The sequence below is a fragment of the Sinohyriopsis cumingii genome, chromosome 11 (genome assembly GCF_028554795.1).
Source record: "Sinohyriopsis cumingii isolate HCF-2022 chromosome 11, ASM2855479v2, whole genome shotgun sequence".
Lineage (NCBI taxonomy): Eukaryota > Metazoa > Mollusca > Bivalvia > Unionida > Unionidae > Sinohyriopsis > Sinohyriopsis cumingii.
Genome location: NC_142971.1, coordinates 36,858,118 through 36,877,500, shown reverse-complemented (window position 1 = coordinate 36,877,500; position 19,383 = coordinate 36,858,118). Strand labels below are relative to the sequence as shown.

At 34.7% G+C, this 19,383-nt stretch overlaps 2 protein-coding genes across 7 annotated transcripts in view; one reads left to right on the top strand and one right to left on the bottom strand.

Annotated features, from left to right (window-relative positions):
* LOC149787925 (serine/threonine-protein kinase A-Raf-like) overlaps window positions 1-19,383 on the bottom strand; it is a 112,171-nt gene that overhangs the window by 81,792 nt on the left and 10,996 nt on the right. For all 6 annotated transcript variants that reach the window (XM_089974178.1, XM_089974182.1, XM_089974180.1 and 3 more), the window contains one exon: window positions 5,224-5,325. In XM_089974178.1, the coding sequence (XP_089830304.1) occupies window positions 5,224-5,325 (102 nt within the window). The remainder of the gene's footprint in view (window positions 1-5,223; window positions 5,326-19,383) is intronic.
* Window positions 12,833-13,401, top strand: LOC149787926 (uncharacterized). Its single transcript, XM_089975567.1, has one exon. It carries the CDS (start codon window positions 13,006-13,008, stop codon window positions 13,399-13,401), a length of 396 nt encoding a protein of 131 aa, XP_089831693.1. The 5' UTR covers window positions 12,833-13,005.

Below are 19,383 nucleotides of genomic sequence, written 5' to 3'. Positions count from 1 at the left end.
ATTAATAATAAGGCGGAAAATTTTCAAATCTTAGATGCGCATGCTCAGAGTTTAATTCCCAACAAATGTACGGCATTCCGCTTGGATATCTCCACGTGTATTCAATTATTTGTTCATTCTTGTAAGGGAAAAATATAAATGCTATTCTTATCATCATAGAAAAAGTAGTTGTATGGAAAGGATGTGTCAATAACGTAATCGTAATAGAATGATCTAATTCTTATAATTATTTCGATGGAAATGTAAATTATGTAGCTTCCTGTTTGTGACTGTTGGAGCGTTTGGGTAGCGAGCAAAAAAAAAAAAAAGAACCGTAAACAAAAAAACGTGCAAACTAGTATTTGCCATGTTCTTTTGTGTGGTATACCACTTTGTAGTTTGTTAATGTGGTTGAGTGAATAAAGTGTGATAAACAAAACAATAACACAGGCACTTTTTGACAGCATTATTGTGTAAGAAACCAGCTGAAATTGCAGCAATTTAAAGAAATACTTCCCAAGTTTTTTCATAAAACTCTTGAATTCAAACTTCTGGAACAAAAACAGTTTGAATTATTCATAAGAAACCTTAAAAGATGGAAAGGAAGACAAATAGAAACATGGTGTGAAGAGAATGAGGAAGAATAAAAGATCAACTGAGACTTGAACTGAAATGCAAAGCCAAAAGAAACAATAATAAATTTTAAACAATTAAAAACAGAAAGGCTATGGTAGCACTCTAGCAGCTGCTGTCCACTGCAGTATCATAAAACCATTTTACCTTAGGGTAATATCCAAAGCATCAATTATCTGTCCTTTGCTATGTTCTTTAAGTAAAAATACAACAACAGATCTTATATAAATCTTTGCATTAAAAGTAAACTCAAACTGCACAATAATCCCTATCTTCAATAAATATTTCTTTGCAAACTGCTGTAATCAATTTAATTACTCTCTTATAAAACATGCAGGTAGCATACTGAGCAGGTCTATTTTAAATCAAGTGGACAGAATAATTTAAAGCTATATACTAAATTCATGAAACTGAAAAAACCATGAACAATAATAATATTGGTTATTGCATTTTTACTGGATTTAGCGCCGATTTAATAACTTTAATCTGTGATTCACATTAGTATTCATGGTATTGTCTTATTTCCCTGAATGCTAATATATCTGATATCATAAACGAGTAGCATATTGATCTTATATGCAACTTAATATGATCAAAGAAACGACAAATGCATGGCGATTTTATCATTCCATTTTTACACGTTATTTCAGTCTAAAATAGTATTATTGCTGGTTTCTTTTTCTTTACTGCTGGGAACCTCATTCCTCAATGTGCATCTTTCTATACAGTGTATTTAGCTGTTCTCATCCAAATATTCGGATTATGATTTGCGCTAAAGAATGTCTCAAAACAAAAAACAGAAAGAAAAAATTGCACTCTCCCATACAAATAGAAATCGACATGTCAGTGTCAATTTTGTTTAAAGAAACATGAAATGTCATTGTGTCTTTTTGTGAAGTAGGCCAATATGGCATCGGACATGATGTGTAATTTTAAGAAATACATTTTGCTTTCATTCTTCTGCTTGTATGTGATGAAGAACACAAATGATAACATGTACAAAATCTGTATATATGTTAAGATAGTTACAAAAAGTGTGTTCTGTCAAAAAAATGTTCTTGAATTGTTAAATTGAGGACTTCAAAGAGGTAGAAATCTTGCAAAATCCGAGTTTTTTTTAAGGAATACAGGCCTATTGTTAATTTCACGTGTGATGTTTAAGAAATACATTTTGCTTTCATTCTTCTGCTTGTATGTGATGAAGAGCACAAATGAGAACATGTATAAAATCTGCATATATGTTAAGATAGTTATAAAAAGTGTGTTCTGTTACAAAAATGTTCTTGAATTGTTAAATTGAGGACTTCAAAGAGGTAGAAATCTTGCAAAATCGGAGTCTTTTTATGGAATACAGGCCTACTGTTAATTTCACACTATTTCATTATATCATCTATACACATGTTGCAGTTGATATGTATTGGATTTGGCATAATCATAATGAATACTCTTCCAAACACTTTAATTTATTTCCAATGTGGGGGCCAACAAGAGCCTTCTATCAAACTTCATCCTTTAACTTGATCTAGTATAGTGAAAATGACATTTTAACTGCAGGACTCTGCATAAAATATACTATGTATGGTTCCCATGCTTTTCTAAAGATAAATTTCCAGGTCATTTCCAGGGTTTTTCCAGGATGAAATTACTTTTTTCAAGGTTCACATATGTGCATTACTGAATGGAATTAAAGAACATTTTCGATTATAAAACATATTTTCTAAATCTAAAGATGTATCTCTTCCAAGATTCTCTAAGCAGTGAAGTCAGAAAAGGTGATCATGTAAAAAACCACAAAATGTATCACACAAGTTTGATTATATTCCTATAAATTGGCACGTAAAGTCATTTTGATGTACAGATAAAAAATTCTAACTTCATTTTGCTGCATTATGTTGCTAAGTGGGAACAACATAATGAACATAAATTATGTTTTGTTTCCTTTCAAACCTTTAATTCAAAAGAATTCTATAGTAATATATATATATATATATATATATATATATATATATATATATATATATATATATATATATATATACACACACCTCTCATAGAAAGTAACATTTCCTATTACAGTATTTAAAAAAATAACCGCAATTAGAATCTTGCCTTGTAACGAAGAGTTTAACCCTGAATTTATCTGTGCCAGTAAAATCCATCATTTAAAAACAATTTTCAATAGGGTTGATTTAAATTCTGACAAAAGACCTTCAAAATTATATACTGTTGTACAAACAAGGACTGAATTTTCTGTAAAATCAATTTGTCTACTTGGAATTCATTAAACCAGTCACCAAACCTGTAGTGATACAGGGGCTTGTATTGTTTTTAATATATAATACAAGGGACGACAATTTCTCATTTCAGCTCTGAGATTCAAAAATTTGGACAACAAATTTGGCTTAAAACGAATAGCAGTCTGTTTTCTAATTGAACTTCCTCCGAATATTCCCACCCCATTTTTCATATTTGGACATTTTAGGTTGGGATGTGGGGTCATTGCAACTGCATATAGAAAATTTGGAACTTGCCGCTACCGTGTGGTAGTGACATATGGTAGTTGTTTACCAGTTGCCTAGAAAATTTAAACTTACGTTATATCAACTCATGCCTCAGACCTGCCAACCCTGACGAGTCCATCTCAGTAAGGCAGTTCATTTTTTTCTGTAAGATTGACCAGTTTTCAGTAAGGTGTAACAAAATATCAATAACTGCTATTGTAAAGCTGGAAAACGTAATTAAAAGTTCAAAGAAGCGACAATAAACATTATGTTCAACTGAAAAGATTGTAAAGTACGCACACTTTATTTACCACTAGTAGAGTTGCACAAACTTTAGTTCCAAACCCTATGCAACTCAATGGCTTGTTGCTGTATCTAAACTTGATGTAATTCTTGGAAATTCTATTTTTCATTTCACATGACAATGGCAATCATATGTCCCGCCATGAGAGATACTCAAATTGGCATGTGATATCCAATAAATGGAACTGTGTCCTTTCCAGCTTTTATTCACAAGAATCTGAATACTACTTTTTATTCTTGTGTTGATTATTAACAATTTTTCTAGAAGCTTATTTTCCCTTTCGTCTTTAACAGGCATTGCTTTCTAGAAGCCATTTTTAAAAAAACTATGTAATCAACAGATTGATCATGCAGATTCTTCGCATGAACAAACAGGTGCAGTTTCAAGCATCTGGGATACTGCTGTCAAGTTAGTCTTGTTCCCTGACTAATTTCACTAATTCTAATATGAAACCCTGATCCGAATCAAACATGGACGAACCAATTAACCAGATTTTTTGGTAACAATCATTCTTCTGTAGTTTTTGCTTGTGTGCCATTTAAGTCCGTATTTTAAGGGTAATTTTTGGAAGACTTACGGCAAAATTGTAAGAGTTGACAGGTCTGATGATTGCATGAAATTGATAGAAAAATGATTTTTCTCAGAAATGGCAAATATTATAAGCGTTATGTCATTAATCCGCTGACAGACATGAGGAAACTACGGCATAGATGAAACCTAACCCAATACTCAACATCTGCATTACTAATCACATGACTTCACCAATTTCAAATGACATCAGAAGTCACGTGATATTAACAACAAACCCCTTTATAATGTTGTACAGAAATTCAATTATATTAAATGAAAGTAAGATTCTTTTTGTAAAAACCAACCAGTCTGATTTAGCAAGCAGAGAGCACATGTCAACATGGTAGTCATATGATTGAACAAAACTACAGAAATTGTTCTCAGAACACATAAATATGAAAAATTTTGTGTTCTTCATTTTTATATTTTTATTACAACCAGTATATGACTTTCATTTAATAATTTTTTATTTTTTTCTCTACAAATTTAAAAATGTAGGTTGTTAGATTTGTGTACTAATGCGATTAGCAATGCAAATCACGACTACCGGGTCACATTTCATCAACGACATAGTTTTTATCTTCTATTTCTGCAGATTGAAGTCACAACAATTTTAATACTCACAATTTCTGAGAAAACAAGTAATTTTCATATAGATTTCATGCATGTATCACTTGATCTAACAACGTTTAAAGTTTGCGATGCCATCCAGTAGGTGGCTACGCTTTGCCACCACCATGTTGGCCTCTTGTGATGCTAGACTGGTTTTCATACCTTCCATGAAAGATACAGATATCGAACTGACTTTGAAATTAAAAGTCTGCTAGACGAATCTAATCCACTGGGCATTTGGATTGACTCGGCATAAATGTTTATTGCAAACAACCGAATGATCCATACTGCACCCTCTGAATATTCTAGTTAGAACTCAATAAATTTAACTCACGATCAGTTTAGTTACAGCTCAATTACGTGGCTGTTTTGGGTGTCAAGCGGTGGCGGAAAATTCACAGGTTTTTCCTGACTTTCATCAATAGTTTCAAAATTCAAGGACTTTTCATGGTTGGGAAAAAATTATCATTTCTCCCGACTTTTCCCCCAATTTTCCAATAAAGTGGGAACACTAACTATGACTTCCCAACAGTGCATTATTGGGAGTTACCACACATCACATGACATTGAATAAATCAATGACAATGTGTCTTTCATTAAAATCATATATTATAGCTTACAAACCTGAAGGTAGATGGTAGGTGGGTGCTTCTCCTTGCCGAACTGTGCATTTAGTTTCTCAAGCTGTTCTTGTGTGAGACGGATCACACTCTCAAGGTTCTTTATCTGTGAAAAGAGAAAACTACTTAGTTTAGTAATCAGCAGAACAGTAGAATTTCCTACCAGAGAAAGATGTGGGTCCACCGGGGCTAACAGATGGCTTCTACGCTAATCAGAAAGTTTTCAAAATCATGCAAAATTCCAGATTTTCCTGATCTGCTGAAATTTTAGTGCCTAATGTCTGAAATCATTGGTCCAAATCCCAATCTCACTGGAAAAATCCCACAGAAATGAGAGAACAAATTCAAGTACTGAAAACACCGATAACTTGGGAGTGTTGAAGTGATATAAACTTACATATGATCAGACGAACAGCTCCATATAGACTCCTATTCACTGCCTTTAGGCTATTGTAACCAGGCTACTCTAAATAATTTTTATATTATTCAAAATTTTCTTTTCTTTATGTCACTAGAAAATTAACATCCAAAACATTATTTGAAGAATACTGTGGTGATTTCCTTTTAAAAGCATGTTCTACTGCCGTCTTAAGTTTGGAACAATATCAATGGGAGATAACAGTCTAATCATTTACCTTAATTTCTGCTGCCTTCCTTGGCATATAAATCTGATCCAAAAGGAAAGTCGATTAACTTTTTGTTACTTATTTTAACAAGAACATAAAGTTATTATTAGTCATACAATCATACAAACTAGAACTGGTAAAGGAAAACAGTTACATGGCCACAGGCAATAATGCTATAGTTATGTTTTGTTTTTTTTTAGCAAGCACATCTATAACCTTTGCAGCTTCCAAAAAGAATACCCCAACCCACTGAGGACCTCAAATAGACTTACATAAGATGTCTGGTTATTCCCTCCATTTACTCTGCCGAGTATTTAAATAATATAAGATATTCTTGATAAACTCTTCTTTTATTCAGTTTCTATAATGATCATTAACCATGTGCTCTCGATGAGTGCCCAAGCTAATCAAAAAATATTTCTATCAGCCAATCAAATTTTCTGTCTATGCTTCTCTGGCAATCAACTCAATAATAACTGGATGTGCTCATTCAGTCCGGTTAAAATCTACAATAAAATAATATACCGGGTACATGCATTATTGTTGATAATGTAGGTCTTTTTTATATATGTGCTCTACAGGTTCCATATTGGGAACGTTCCTGCAGTAAAAACGAAAATTGAGTACAGAACTTTGCCCAACAAAATACTACAATGATCTGAACAAGAGTTTTATTTTTTTAAGGGAGAAATATAGGAAAATGAGTTAGTATAATTATCATCCATAAAGACAACTCAAATATTAATATATGTAGTCTTTATTGTGGATAACAGGAAATATATCTGTATGATATACAACAGAATGCTCAACCATGATTTGAAATTCAAGACTGCAGTGCTGCATACTTACTTTATATTATTAAAATAGCAACATTCTTTTGAAAAGATACATCCCAAATACTGGTGAAATCTGAGGCAATCCAAGAAGAATCTGTACACATCTTCTGAAGAATGTGTACAGGCACCATTATCACAAGATCTGTACAGACACCATTATCACAAGATCTGTATAGATACCATTATCACAAGATCTGTACACACACCATTATCACAAGATCTGTACACATACCATTATCACAAGATCTGTACACACACCATTATCACAAGATCTGTACACACACCATTATCACAAGATCTGTACACACACCATTATCACAAGATCTGTATAGACACCATTATCACAAAATATGTACAGACACCATTATCACAAGATCTGTACACACACCATTATCACAAGATCTATGCACAATATTAGCATTACCATTTCTTACTTGTATTTATTTTTTCTTTCTTTATTTGCACATCAACTTGTTACTCAGTAGTTTTTTATATTCATAATTCTGGAACATGTTCACATTTGATTCTTATAACGAAATCAAGTTGTCCTGTTTAGAATGCCTTAGCTGTTAAACTACAGATACCAATAACATGCCTGGCTGTTCCAACAGGTTTTTCAACATATTGTCTTTTGGAATAAAACAGTTAAAGTCATAGTAATTCACATGAACTTGACAATGGTGCTAATGTTCGGGTAGGGGACTCATATTGCACATCATAAAGACAAGGACATGCAGTACACAGCATAAGGATGGCGGATAATTTTCCTAACGCCACAGAAAGTAATGAATCATCACTGACAAGTGAAAAAAAAATTGGGGGTGGGGGGAAGCCAACTACTGAATATGATTCCCCAATTCTCATTAGTCAAAAAATGTACCTGGAGTAAGTAACTGGAACTGACCAATCATCAGTGGGGAATCCCATGCAGATGTTAACATTCATCTAAAAGTTTTCACTGAGAAAATTAGATCATTTTTGGTGGCACTCTCAACACCGTCCTCTCATACTCCTAGCTGGTAATCTACCCAATTAATTCTTCCTTATTAGGTCACCTTGTCCCATACAACAATATATGCAAGGCAGAGAATAATTATGTTTATCAGCAACGGTTTATATTAGGTCAATCACAGCAGATACAACCCTGCTATGAATTTGCTGTAGACCAAGGCCCTAATAAATGTTCACACCTGCATTAAAAACTGGAACCTCATAAATAAATGATATACTGGTAGAAAGTATGTGTGAGAGGGTTTGACTCAAAAGCCATGCTTCAGTTGGGGACATCTCAGTGCTACATGGAAATCTATATTTTAACTAAGAATCACTCAATTGCACTTAAAGATGACCTTCAAGCCCAAAAAGTGATTCTACAGTTGTCTTTTGGCCCAACAGTACGAGCTCCAAATGTCAAATGTACAACAAAACACATGATGGAATTCTTAAAAGTTGTTTTTAAAAAGCTTCAAACCACATATTATTCTTTTTTTTTTTATAGATTTAATGAAGCTCATTGATGAAATCTTGCTCAAAACCTTTCTGCACAGAGTTATGTTGCTCATCAGTTTAACTATTTAAGTGATGTAAAAACTCTGACAATGAATTAATTTCCTGTTTATAATAAATTTAAACTAATCCAATTTTTACTAAAACATTGATCTAAAACCTTTTTGAGAAAACGTTATGGTAAATTACAAATTATAAGACTAAATATTAGGTGAATTCATTCCGGACTTCAGCTGGGTCATTTTTTCAGAGATCAGTGTTGACACCCTGAATACTTTTCAATGAGCAAAGGGGGCAAATGGACAGGCAAGAGACCATGGATTGAAAAACTATAAGAAAAGCCACTTGGATATAAAATACTTCCTCAAACAATAATGCATGTATCAGCATAAAGAAAATTCATTAACTTTGGTCTGATATATTTAGCTGTCTGGTTTTAAGAGACAACACATTTCTATACTTGATCTTTCTCTCATATAAACAGAGCTTTTACCCTTCACTTTTTGTTTTTTATAATTCTCTATGTCCCAAATTGTTCTATTTTTTTTTTCAAACTGCATATACCTTTAGCAATTGTTTGAATCTGAGAAGTTGCTTTCTTCAGTAAATGAATCACTTATATCAGCAATACAATGTTGTGACTTCCAATGGTAGACTATTTTACTACCAGATATATTAGCTTATAAGTCAAGTCCAACTGCAAACTGCACAGACCCAGATTTGCTGTCACATGATATGTCAGCAGATCTGGGTCTGAGTAGTTTGTTAGGAGTAATCAGTAGAACAAACAAGAAGATCCTGATCTGTATGTGAATTATGCATCATGCTACAGCAGATCAGGATCATTGTTGTTTGCTGGCTCAATTTATGAGTATACAGTGGAACCCCGCTATAACGCGATGATCGGGGTACATAAAATCGGATCGCGTTAAAAGCGGGGTCGCGTTAATGCGAGGTTTTTGCAATATTTAACTTTTTTTCCGAGAACATATACGTGTATACATGTACAATGATCAAAAGTCGGCTTATCATCAGATGAATATTAACTGGAATGCATTAATTAAGATATATTCAAAATAATCGATGGCTAATATATTTATAGGTTATTACTGTGCATTAAAAACATTTACTAATTTTTATTTGTTTGAACGATAATACAGATTGACCGATAATACCAGACTATCGCTATATCATGAAAAGTGTATCAACACCGTATGCTACTGTGCCGTCGTGGCATGCAGTTCATCCATAATGGATGTAATTTCATTGAAAATCGTACAGATTTAAAATATTCAATAATTTTGTAATAGTCTGAATTCGTCGTGTAAAATTCAGAATGAACAAAATATTGAAACCATTTACTTGCCGTCTGATATCGTACGGTCATTGCATGCAACTATTCCCGGGTCTACATACGGTGTCTGTACAAATTTCATACCGCTAAAATTTTATCATATGCGACAACTGCAAGAATAATTAACAATCAACGCATGATTTCAGTGTGCAAATAACTTTTATTTCAGATTTTGTGAACATCAAAAGAAACATGTGAAAACTGCTAAATTAATCGTTGCGCAAAGTGCAAAGTCAGTGTGGTTCCAAATTTAAATTTCATCATTTCTTGAAAAATATATCCAATGACGTTTGCTTCTTTGCCGCGAACTGTTGGGTTCTAGCAAAGTCAAGAATGTTTCTTAATTGAAGGACTTTGACGCTGTCAACATCTTGTGTTTCCAGCCACCTTAAACTTGCGTTTTTGAACTTGCTTTTCCATAACAGTAAAATATTTTTTTATATAAGCAAACAACGTACACAGATAAAGCTCGATAACTAAGTAATGAAGGCCTGCAATGGTTACTAATCACTTTTTATATAAAACAAAATTAAGCTGAACGGATGTACAATTTCATACCCTTTTAATTTACAGATAATAAAGTGGATATTATTTACTTTTAACTGTTTCTTGTTTGATCACACCGCCAAGCACAGCATACATGTTGGCGGCTTTCGTCCTATGATGTTTATTAAATTGTGCGACTCTTGTATCAACCACAGCTTTGTCTGCTGCTTGGCTGTGATTGCAGTTATATAAGAAGCCCATGTCGGCTATTGTTTGAGCAACGACTGTATACAGATTTCATGGAAGACAATCACAAAGACGATTTACTGGCTTTACTCATGGATCCGTAATAAGTAACACTTCCGGTAATGTTTACTTCGGCTTAACAATTCAAAAACCTAATGAAACCAGTTTTCTCTTCTAGAGTAGAATACGGAGCTTCACCACAACCTGTTCAAATTGATAAATTTCAGAAGCCAAGCGTTGTACACACTATTTCTCGTACGTTATATATATCGTATTATTTTAGAATTCATACACGATCACTTCTCCAAAATCACTTAAAGAACCTGGATAAATTGTTAAGTTCCGATCGTTTATTATTAAAAGTCATACGCGAATTCTTCCACTAAATTATAATAAACGTTTTACACACTATTTCTCGTACGTTAAACAAATATTTTCACGGTCCGATAAAAATACACGTAAATGAATTTCAAATTTCAGGAACCATGCCACGATCATATTATTTTAAAAGTCACAACTAATCTCATGCCCAAAATGAAGTTAATTTCTTGTTTTGTGTTTTTTACTTTTCTCCAAATTTTTTTTCTCCATGTGTGAATGAATATACGAAATTTCGGGAGCCATGCTACTACCGCGTTATATTCAAATTCGCGTAATGGCAGGGCGCGTTATAGCGGGGTTCCACTGTATATATGTTTGTTGTTGTTTTTTGTGTGGTTTAATGCCATTTTTCAACACACGATAGGATATGCATGGCAGCCAGTATTAATGGTGGAGGAAGAACCCGGGAAGAACCACCAACCCACGAGAAGCTACTGGTAAGCTTTCTCACGTACCCACATCGGCCGAATCCTAGACTCGAACCCACACAGATAGAGGTGAGATGGCAGTGATCTGTAACGTAGAGCACTTTAGACCACTGTCACTCAGGGCCGCAGTATATATGGTAATAGAAGACTCCCAATATTCAATCACCTCCTAACTGACAGGTTTTAATGAAAATGCCATCGGAAAATTTGTATTGTAGCAATCTGAGCAAATGTTATCAGACAAAAAAATCAGCATAGCATATTTCTAAACATTACAAAATATTGTCAGTTACACAATTCATCACACAAGTGCATTGATCTCTTTCTCTGCCATTACCACAGATGCCAAGTCTCCCGAATTGTCCGGGAGTCTTTTGATTTTGAACCCCATCTTTTGATCTACTGATTTGCCGACAAGATCTCCCGGAAATAAAAAAACTGCCAAGCATAGGTATTTCCAGCTAAAATAACATTTAATACACTGTTCACGACTACCATAATCCGTCAATCAAGTTATTACAATCGGAATATTCTCTGCCTTTTCCATCAATTCGAAAAATAAAGCTCGGATGTAATTCGTTCCCATTGAGAACTATATTCTGAACTACTTTTGTTCACATGGTACAATATGGCAGTGGAAGGAGCCACATCACAATCTGAATATCATCAGCCTTTGCTGTTGTACAGCACGTAGTGCGCTCCGCCGGAGGCGAATTACCAAACACATAAAAATTGATGTATATTCCTACAACTACTTCTGGGGTTATTTCAAAAATTCTGGTGCCATGTCTAAACGTCCGCTAATGGATTCGATGGAAAATAAGCCTTCGAAAAAAAACCAAGATGTTTGCAAGTTCAACAGTACTTGGATAGGCGAATTTAAATGTGTGAAGCATAGTGAAAAGGGAGAAAGCTTTGCATACTGCACAGCTTGCAACACACATCTGAACATTTCTAGTGGGGAAAAAAATGATCTTACAAGGCACTTGAAAAGTATGCAGCACATTGCAAACGAGAAATTGTCACATAATGTGCCTAAAGTAACACAAATGTTTGCACCAACATCAGTAGACAGTGTCACTAAAGCTGAGGTTCTGTTTGCTAACTTTATGGCAGAGCATAATTTACCATTCTTGGTTGCTGATCATTTTAGTGAGCTGTGTAAGGTTATGTTTCCTGACTCGAAAATTCCTCAGAAATTCTGCTGCAAAAAGAACTAAGGTAACAAATAGTATTAACAATGCACTGGGTCCAACGTATGACAATCAAGTAACTTTACTATGCAAGGAAAACCCTTTCTCAGTGATGATGGATGAGTCTAATGACAGTGGTGATGAAAAGTGTGTAGCAATTCTTGTAAGGGTGTTTGACAGTGACATTCACAGAGTGACAACCAAATTCCTGGATATGCCCATTTGCAATATTGGAACTGGAGAAAACCTTTTCAACTGTCTTCAAGAAATTTTAACAAACAGACAGATTCCATGGAAGAACCTGGTAGGTTTTAGCAGTGACAATGCAAATGTAATGGTTGGAAAGAAAATCTCTGTCCTCTCAAGAGTTCGTGAACAGCAACCAAATGTAATTGACCTTGGGTGTATCTGCCATTTGGCCAGTACCTGTACACAGTATGGTTTGAAGAAATTGGCTGTCCCAGTTGAAGAACTTCTGGTCGACACCTACTATCACTTCACTTATAGTTCCAAGTGTAGAGAGATGTATAAAGAATTCCTAGAGTTTACCAACACTGAGGAGTACAAACTGGTCAAGCATTGTAGCACAAGGTGGCCGTCACTCCAGAAATGCATTGCACGCTTCCTTCAACAGTGGCCAGCTCTTCAGTCATATTTCCAGAGCCATGAAGATGCTGAGAAGACAGGGAGTAGAGTGAACAGATCTGTGGAGAACCTTAAAAACCCAGAGATGAAACTGACATACCACTTTCTTCTATACATCATGGAACCACTGAATGACTTTAACACCATGTTCCAGGCTGGTGATGCTATGGTGGGATACCTCCATGTGGAGATGGAACGAATTCTACAGAAATTCATGGGAAAGTTTGTGAAGACGAGTGTTATCACTGCATCAGCCAGCATTACGGAGGTCAACATTATGTCACCAGAAAACCAGCATGACAACTCTTTGTTAGCAGTGGGTATGGAAGCCAGACGTTTCATTCACAACAACACTGACGACATTTCTCCAACCCAGCTGAGCTCCTTCTTTAGGAGTGTCAGGTCCTTCTATGAGGAAGTTACAGCAAAGATGTTAGCCAAGTTTCCATTTAATGACCAGACCCTGAAGGCCCTTGGTTAACTGAATCCTGAGAGGAAATTAGAGATTTCAGTAGAAGCTGTTCTTCAGCTGAGTGACAGACTGGTAACAGCAACTGACAAACAGTATCAAGTTGAAGATGATTTCAGGGACTTCCAGCTCTCCCCAGTCTCAGACCTGCCCAGTTTCACTCAGGGAGAAACACTGTTGGATGTCTTCTGGGTAGACATGAGCAGAGTTTCCACACCCTTGAAGAAACCCAGATTCCCAAATCTAGTGAAGCTCTCTATGGCAGCACTCAGCTTGCCATACAGTAATGCAGACCCTGAGTGCTGTTTCAGCATGTTCAGGAAGATTCAGACAGATCACCGTGGAAATTTATGTGGAAAAACTGTGTCGTCACTAATATCGTGTAAGATAAATGCAAAGTGTGACTGTTTTGAGCTCAGACCTTCAAATGATTTGTGTATCGCTGCAAAAGGAGCTTCTCTACAAGACTGAAAGACAACCAACACATATGGAAAAAACCCTAAGTTTGTTTGAGTGTTTGAGGTTCCAGTGTGTCATTATTTTTTTTAACCACAGTGATTCTTGTGAAGACTTTTAAATTACTTTTATTAAGAAAATAACATATAACAAAATTAATAAAGTTCAGTAACTATTATTCATTATAGTTATTTTACTTTGTTGTGGTACGATCTGCACTTTAGCACTTAAACTTATGAGAAAAATAGTCGTTACGCTAATCTCCCTGATTTGGACCCAATCTTCCTGATTTTGAACACAAATCTCCCTGATCTGGTTCCAGAAAACTTGGCATGTATGCATTACATATAAAGTTTTAATGACATGCATTATGAATCTGGATAACACAAATTATCACTACATGCATTATGAATCTCAATACGACAAGTTTTCATAACACACATTATGAACTTAGGTAAAACAAGTTTTCATTACACGCATTACAAATATAGTTAACTCCCATCTTTCATTAAATACATTATGAATCTTCCTTATATGCAATTAATTATCAATCTAGACAACAAAAGTTTTCATTACAAGCATTACGAATCTATACTTCTTTTAACACAGCTTATTTTCATGACAGTTTATCTTAACAGGATATTGTCTGACAGTGGAAGTTATTGTTGGATCAAACATTTTTCTCACAAACTCTTTCAAAGATCACCTGAAACTGTGTGTAATGTATATATATGACGTCATGATCATAAGTATCAGTGTCCAAACTGATAATTCTTACTTCTAACGAAATTATAATTCAGTATTAATACGTAAACTGATTCACCATTTACACTGTTCCAAGTATAGAACAGCCTCATATAATAACGATGCAAATCCAGAGAAACTTTCAAACATACTACATCAACTTATGACATGATCATGTGACCACATAGCCAGTTTTGTCCAAGATAAAAATGTCCGCAGGTCAGTGCAACTTTTATATGAGTGCTATTTCACTTTGGGATAATACTGCCAAGAAAGAAAAAAAAACTTTCAAAGAATTTGTGGGACAAATGTCTCATTCAACAATAATTTGGTTTACTGATGAAACCTTCAAAAGCAATGTTGATATTGGTCCAAATGTTAACCTAGTAAAATGAACACAATTTTCTTGGACACTTTCTTTAGAACCTGCAAACTGATAAGCGCAGAGAGAGAGAGAGAGAGAGATAGTGTGTGTGTGTGTCAGATTTTTAATGTAGCTTTAACCCTATAGCTACTACAGCTGTTGTGCAGTCTCACTACTGCTGAGTGCTATCATATCAGTTACTGAGACTACTGAGGCTGGTTGCTAGGCTGAATACTAGAGCATCATCATGGCTGACTACAGAAACTGACAATAAAAACACAGTTACATTTATATTCATTATTTCATTAGTTTATGGAGGATTACAGTGAAATAAAAAAAAAAAAAAGCTTACCTTGTATAGTGTCTGTTTGTCATATATTTCCACTATGTATACTCCTACATCCCATCAGACAAGAAATCCCAGTCATGTAAACTATTTTGAATCACACAAAATAAATCCAATATTTACATATGTACATATAAAAATATGAATGAAATCCACTCTAATTAAAACAATGAAAGTGGTACCTCTCAAAACAGTCATTATCCACACATAAATGTACTTTGCATTGTTTGCATCCTATGAAAACTTCATGTCTCCTCACTTCCTTAACACACATCTTGCATTTCCCACATTTCAGGAACCATCCTAGCCAGTGCCTTAATCCTTCAGTATTAACATTAGACAGAGCTTTTGTTTTCCTACTCCCTGAAAGCCAGCAACCATATGTTTGGCCAAGTTCATTCTGAATTCAAGCTGTGCTCCTTTTTCTTTCTTTCCGGACTTGGTTTTGATCTGGTGGTTTGGTGACTCATACAGATCAGGGCATTACATATCGCTGTATCAATGAGAAACCAAAAAAGATATTTCCACCTTTATTAGTTTTACGGCAAGAACTGTATTGCTATCTGCTTTGGTCTGCAATTCTGCAATATCCACCCCCAAGCCTTTGTTTTTCGAATAATCATCTGCAAATTTTGGGCAAGTCACTTCTTTTCGTCGGCTGGTTTTTTCTCTTTGAGTTACACTGGATAGCTGTGTGGGATCCATGTTGTTAAATAAAATATGGACAATTTTTTTGTCTTTCCAGGCAACACAGACCAGTCTCTTTTTGCATAATTTTCATATCCCCCTGGCTTTTTAAACCAGTTTTTTTTTAAAGGTTCTGGCATTCCTTTCCTATTTCCTCGGACTCTAACACAACAGAAGAGTCCATCCTGACATAAATCTTCAAATAATTGGGGATTTGAAAAGAAATCATTCATATATATATATATATATATATATATATATATATATATATATATATATATATATATATATATATATATATATATATATATATAGATATATATATATATATATGGTGGGTTTGTTTATTATCTTTCTGTTAAGGTCTTTCACCACTCCAGATCCTAATCCTTCTTCTGTCACTCTCAATCTCTGTCCACCAGGCTTTCCAACATGCACATGAAATTCATGGATGTAGCCGGATTGGGGATGGGCTCTTTCCCAGACTTTAATGCCAGATTTTGTGGATTTGGCTGGCAGGTTTTACTTAAATGACAGTCTTCCTTTATAGGCAATCATGCCTTCATCAATTGAATGGTTTTTGGGAGGGTCATAATTTTCAAGACATTTATGCAAGACTGTGTGTTAGAAAGGTCTTGTATGGAAAATCTTGTCATGTCCAGGTTGGCCTCTGAGTGGGTTGATGTTTGTGTCATTGGCATGGAAATATTTCCCTATTTTTCAAATCTTTCTCTTGTCAGGATTTCTGGTGTTCCTGGGATCCCAAAATATACAGATGTCATCCAGGCAATGGAATATTTGGGTATCTGCATAATACCCATGAAGATGTATATTCCAAGATATGCCCACATCTCCATGATGATGGTTACACACCATTTCTGGTCTTGTTTTTGGTCCACCAATTTCTTGGTATAATCGCTTGTTTCTTTCACAAGCTTTCCTACCAAACATTCAGGAAAAAACCTGAGAAAAAAAATATATCTCGTTGCGTAGTGGTCCAAGCTCAGTTGTCGAACCAACAAGAGAATCAAAATCAATAATCTCAAACACGGCGAGGCATCACTCCATTATGCAAGTGGGACTATGTCCTCCTTGTCATCTGATCCAAAATCACATCTGGTGTTGAAACAGGACTAATATCAATATCTAATCCATTATCTAAAATTATCCAGTGAACACTTCAATATTGCTTGCACTGAACCCTTCAAGTCGCTCATATCTGAATCGGAATCCATCTTTGTTTATCTCAACTACACGTGTTTTGTAAAGTGCAGAAAAGTCTTTACAGTGTCTGAATTTAACTTCTCAGCTTGCAAACTTGTATGAAAATGTTGAGTAAACAGTCCTCTCATTGGTTATGATAATCAAAAATATGTAAACTTGTACTTTCAACCAATCAGCGTTTAGTTAACATAGCCATCGCATCCACATAAGATGCGACACTGGGGTTTCAAGTACTGCTGAACTACATACAAATAAGTTACACTGGGGTAATAAACAAGTCTTATCGACACTGCATATATGCGTCAGTGGAGTTCAGGAGCTATTTACAGGTGATGCTTAGATGCAGCAGTCGTAGCTAAAATGTTAACAATCTGAGTCATATCGCAATGATGTCTGCAATGTGGCAGTTTATAGTGATGTCTAGCACACAGGCATCATGCTGCAGACATGTAGCATGATGTCCCACCCATTCACATTATCCTGACACAAGGCCGACCAGTCTCAACACTAATTTCTTAATGCTGAGCGCCAAGCAAGGCAGCTGTTAGTACCCTTTTTATTAGCCAATGGTATGACTTGATTGGAGTTCAAACCCACAACCTCCCCCATCCAAAGCGGACATTCTAATCATTTATGCTACCAGAGTGGTCAGAGTACATTAGAAGCTATATATCATATGGAATTTTAATCGATAGGAGTAACTACATTACAGTTATGCAATTTAAAGCTAGTAAAAATGCTTAATCAACTAATCTTAACCAAGAATTATTTTCCTAATTTGTGAAAGTCCACTACAAAATGGCAGTTTAAAAGATTTCTAAACTTTTCTAAAACAAACCCTGTACCATGTACATGATTAATGCACAAATTCTCTAAATCATACTGTTCAGCATAAGTTCTTTGTTGCCAATAAAACATGATGATAACCATAAACAATACACTGAAACATTAAGGTCAATATATGAATGAACTAAACCTCTCTTTCCAACCAAATCAACACAGCCAACATGTTAGTTCATCTATTTTTATAAGGATGGCTTTTCTTAATGAAACCATTCACTTCTAGCTTTGTTACAAGAGTCCACTGACAGGATTGCAAATTTACAGTTTAATTAATTGTTTACGTACTTCTAGTATCAGACATTGATTAAATAGGATATGTTTTTAAAAACATATGATAACTTGTGGAAACTGGACAGTGATAGCTGATAACTTACTTGGGAAAGGATTAATGATCAATCTGCAGAGACTAAATATTACATTATTAAAGATTTAGCTTTAAAATGCAATTATGTAGGTTATAAATAAATGGGGGAAATGCCATGTTGTGGAATTCGATGAGATGCTGTAAGATCAAGGTTGTGTTCTGAGTTTACTCATTTTTGTGAAAATACAAAGATTTTAAACCAACCGATGTTGGCTGAATCAAACCAGATGGAAAAAAAAGGGTTTAGTTCATTCATATATGGACTTTTATTTCTTCAGTGTGTTGTCAGTGAACAGTTACATTCAAGTTTTATCAGCAACAAAGAAATGGTACAGTAATTATTTCAAACAAGTTTAGAAATCTTTTCAAATGCCATTTTATAATGAACTTTTAGAAAGTAAAAAGAAAAAAATCTTGATTAAGGGTAACTGATTAAGCGTTTGTACTAACTTGCAATATACTGTAATCTAGTTACTCAGTTAAAATTCATTACAATGTATAGCTTCTGTTGTTCTCTTTTCAAGTCACATTGCCAAAATACACTGAATATGAATATGATAGTTATTAAACATTCACCAAATGTGTTTATAATATAGATAGGGCTCAGAAAATGTTATACTTGAAGATCAAGTAAAAGTATTGCTTAAAACCAATGTTACATGCAAATATGCATAGTTGGAAATAGATGGCAAAATTCAAATAGGAAAAAAACACACACACACATATTGTGTGTCTTGCTTTGCTCCCACTTCTCCCTGTTCAGCTCTTACTTCTCCCTGTTCTGTCCAAAAGGAGAAGACATATCTCCCTCAAATTCAAGTCTAGCTTGACCCCTGTAGTAGGTGGGTGGCAAAATTCAACTACTTGCCAGAATTGCTTTAGCCACCTGCTGAGTGGGAAAATGTGTTGATCAATTAGCTGTACTGAGATTTACAATGACAAAATTCAGTGTCTGATACCACCCCA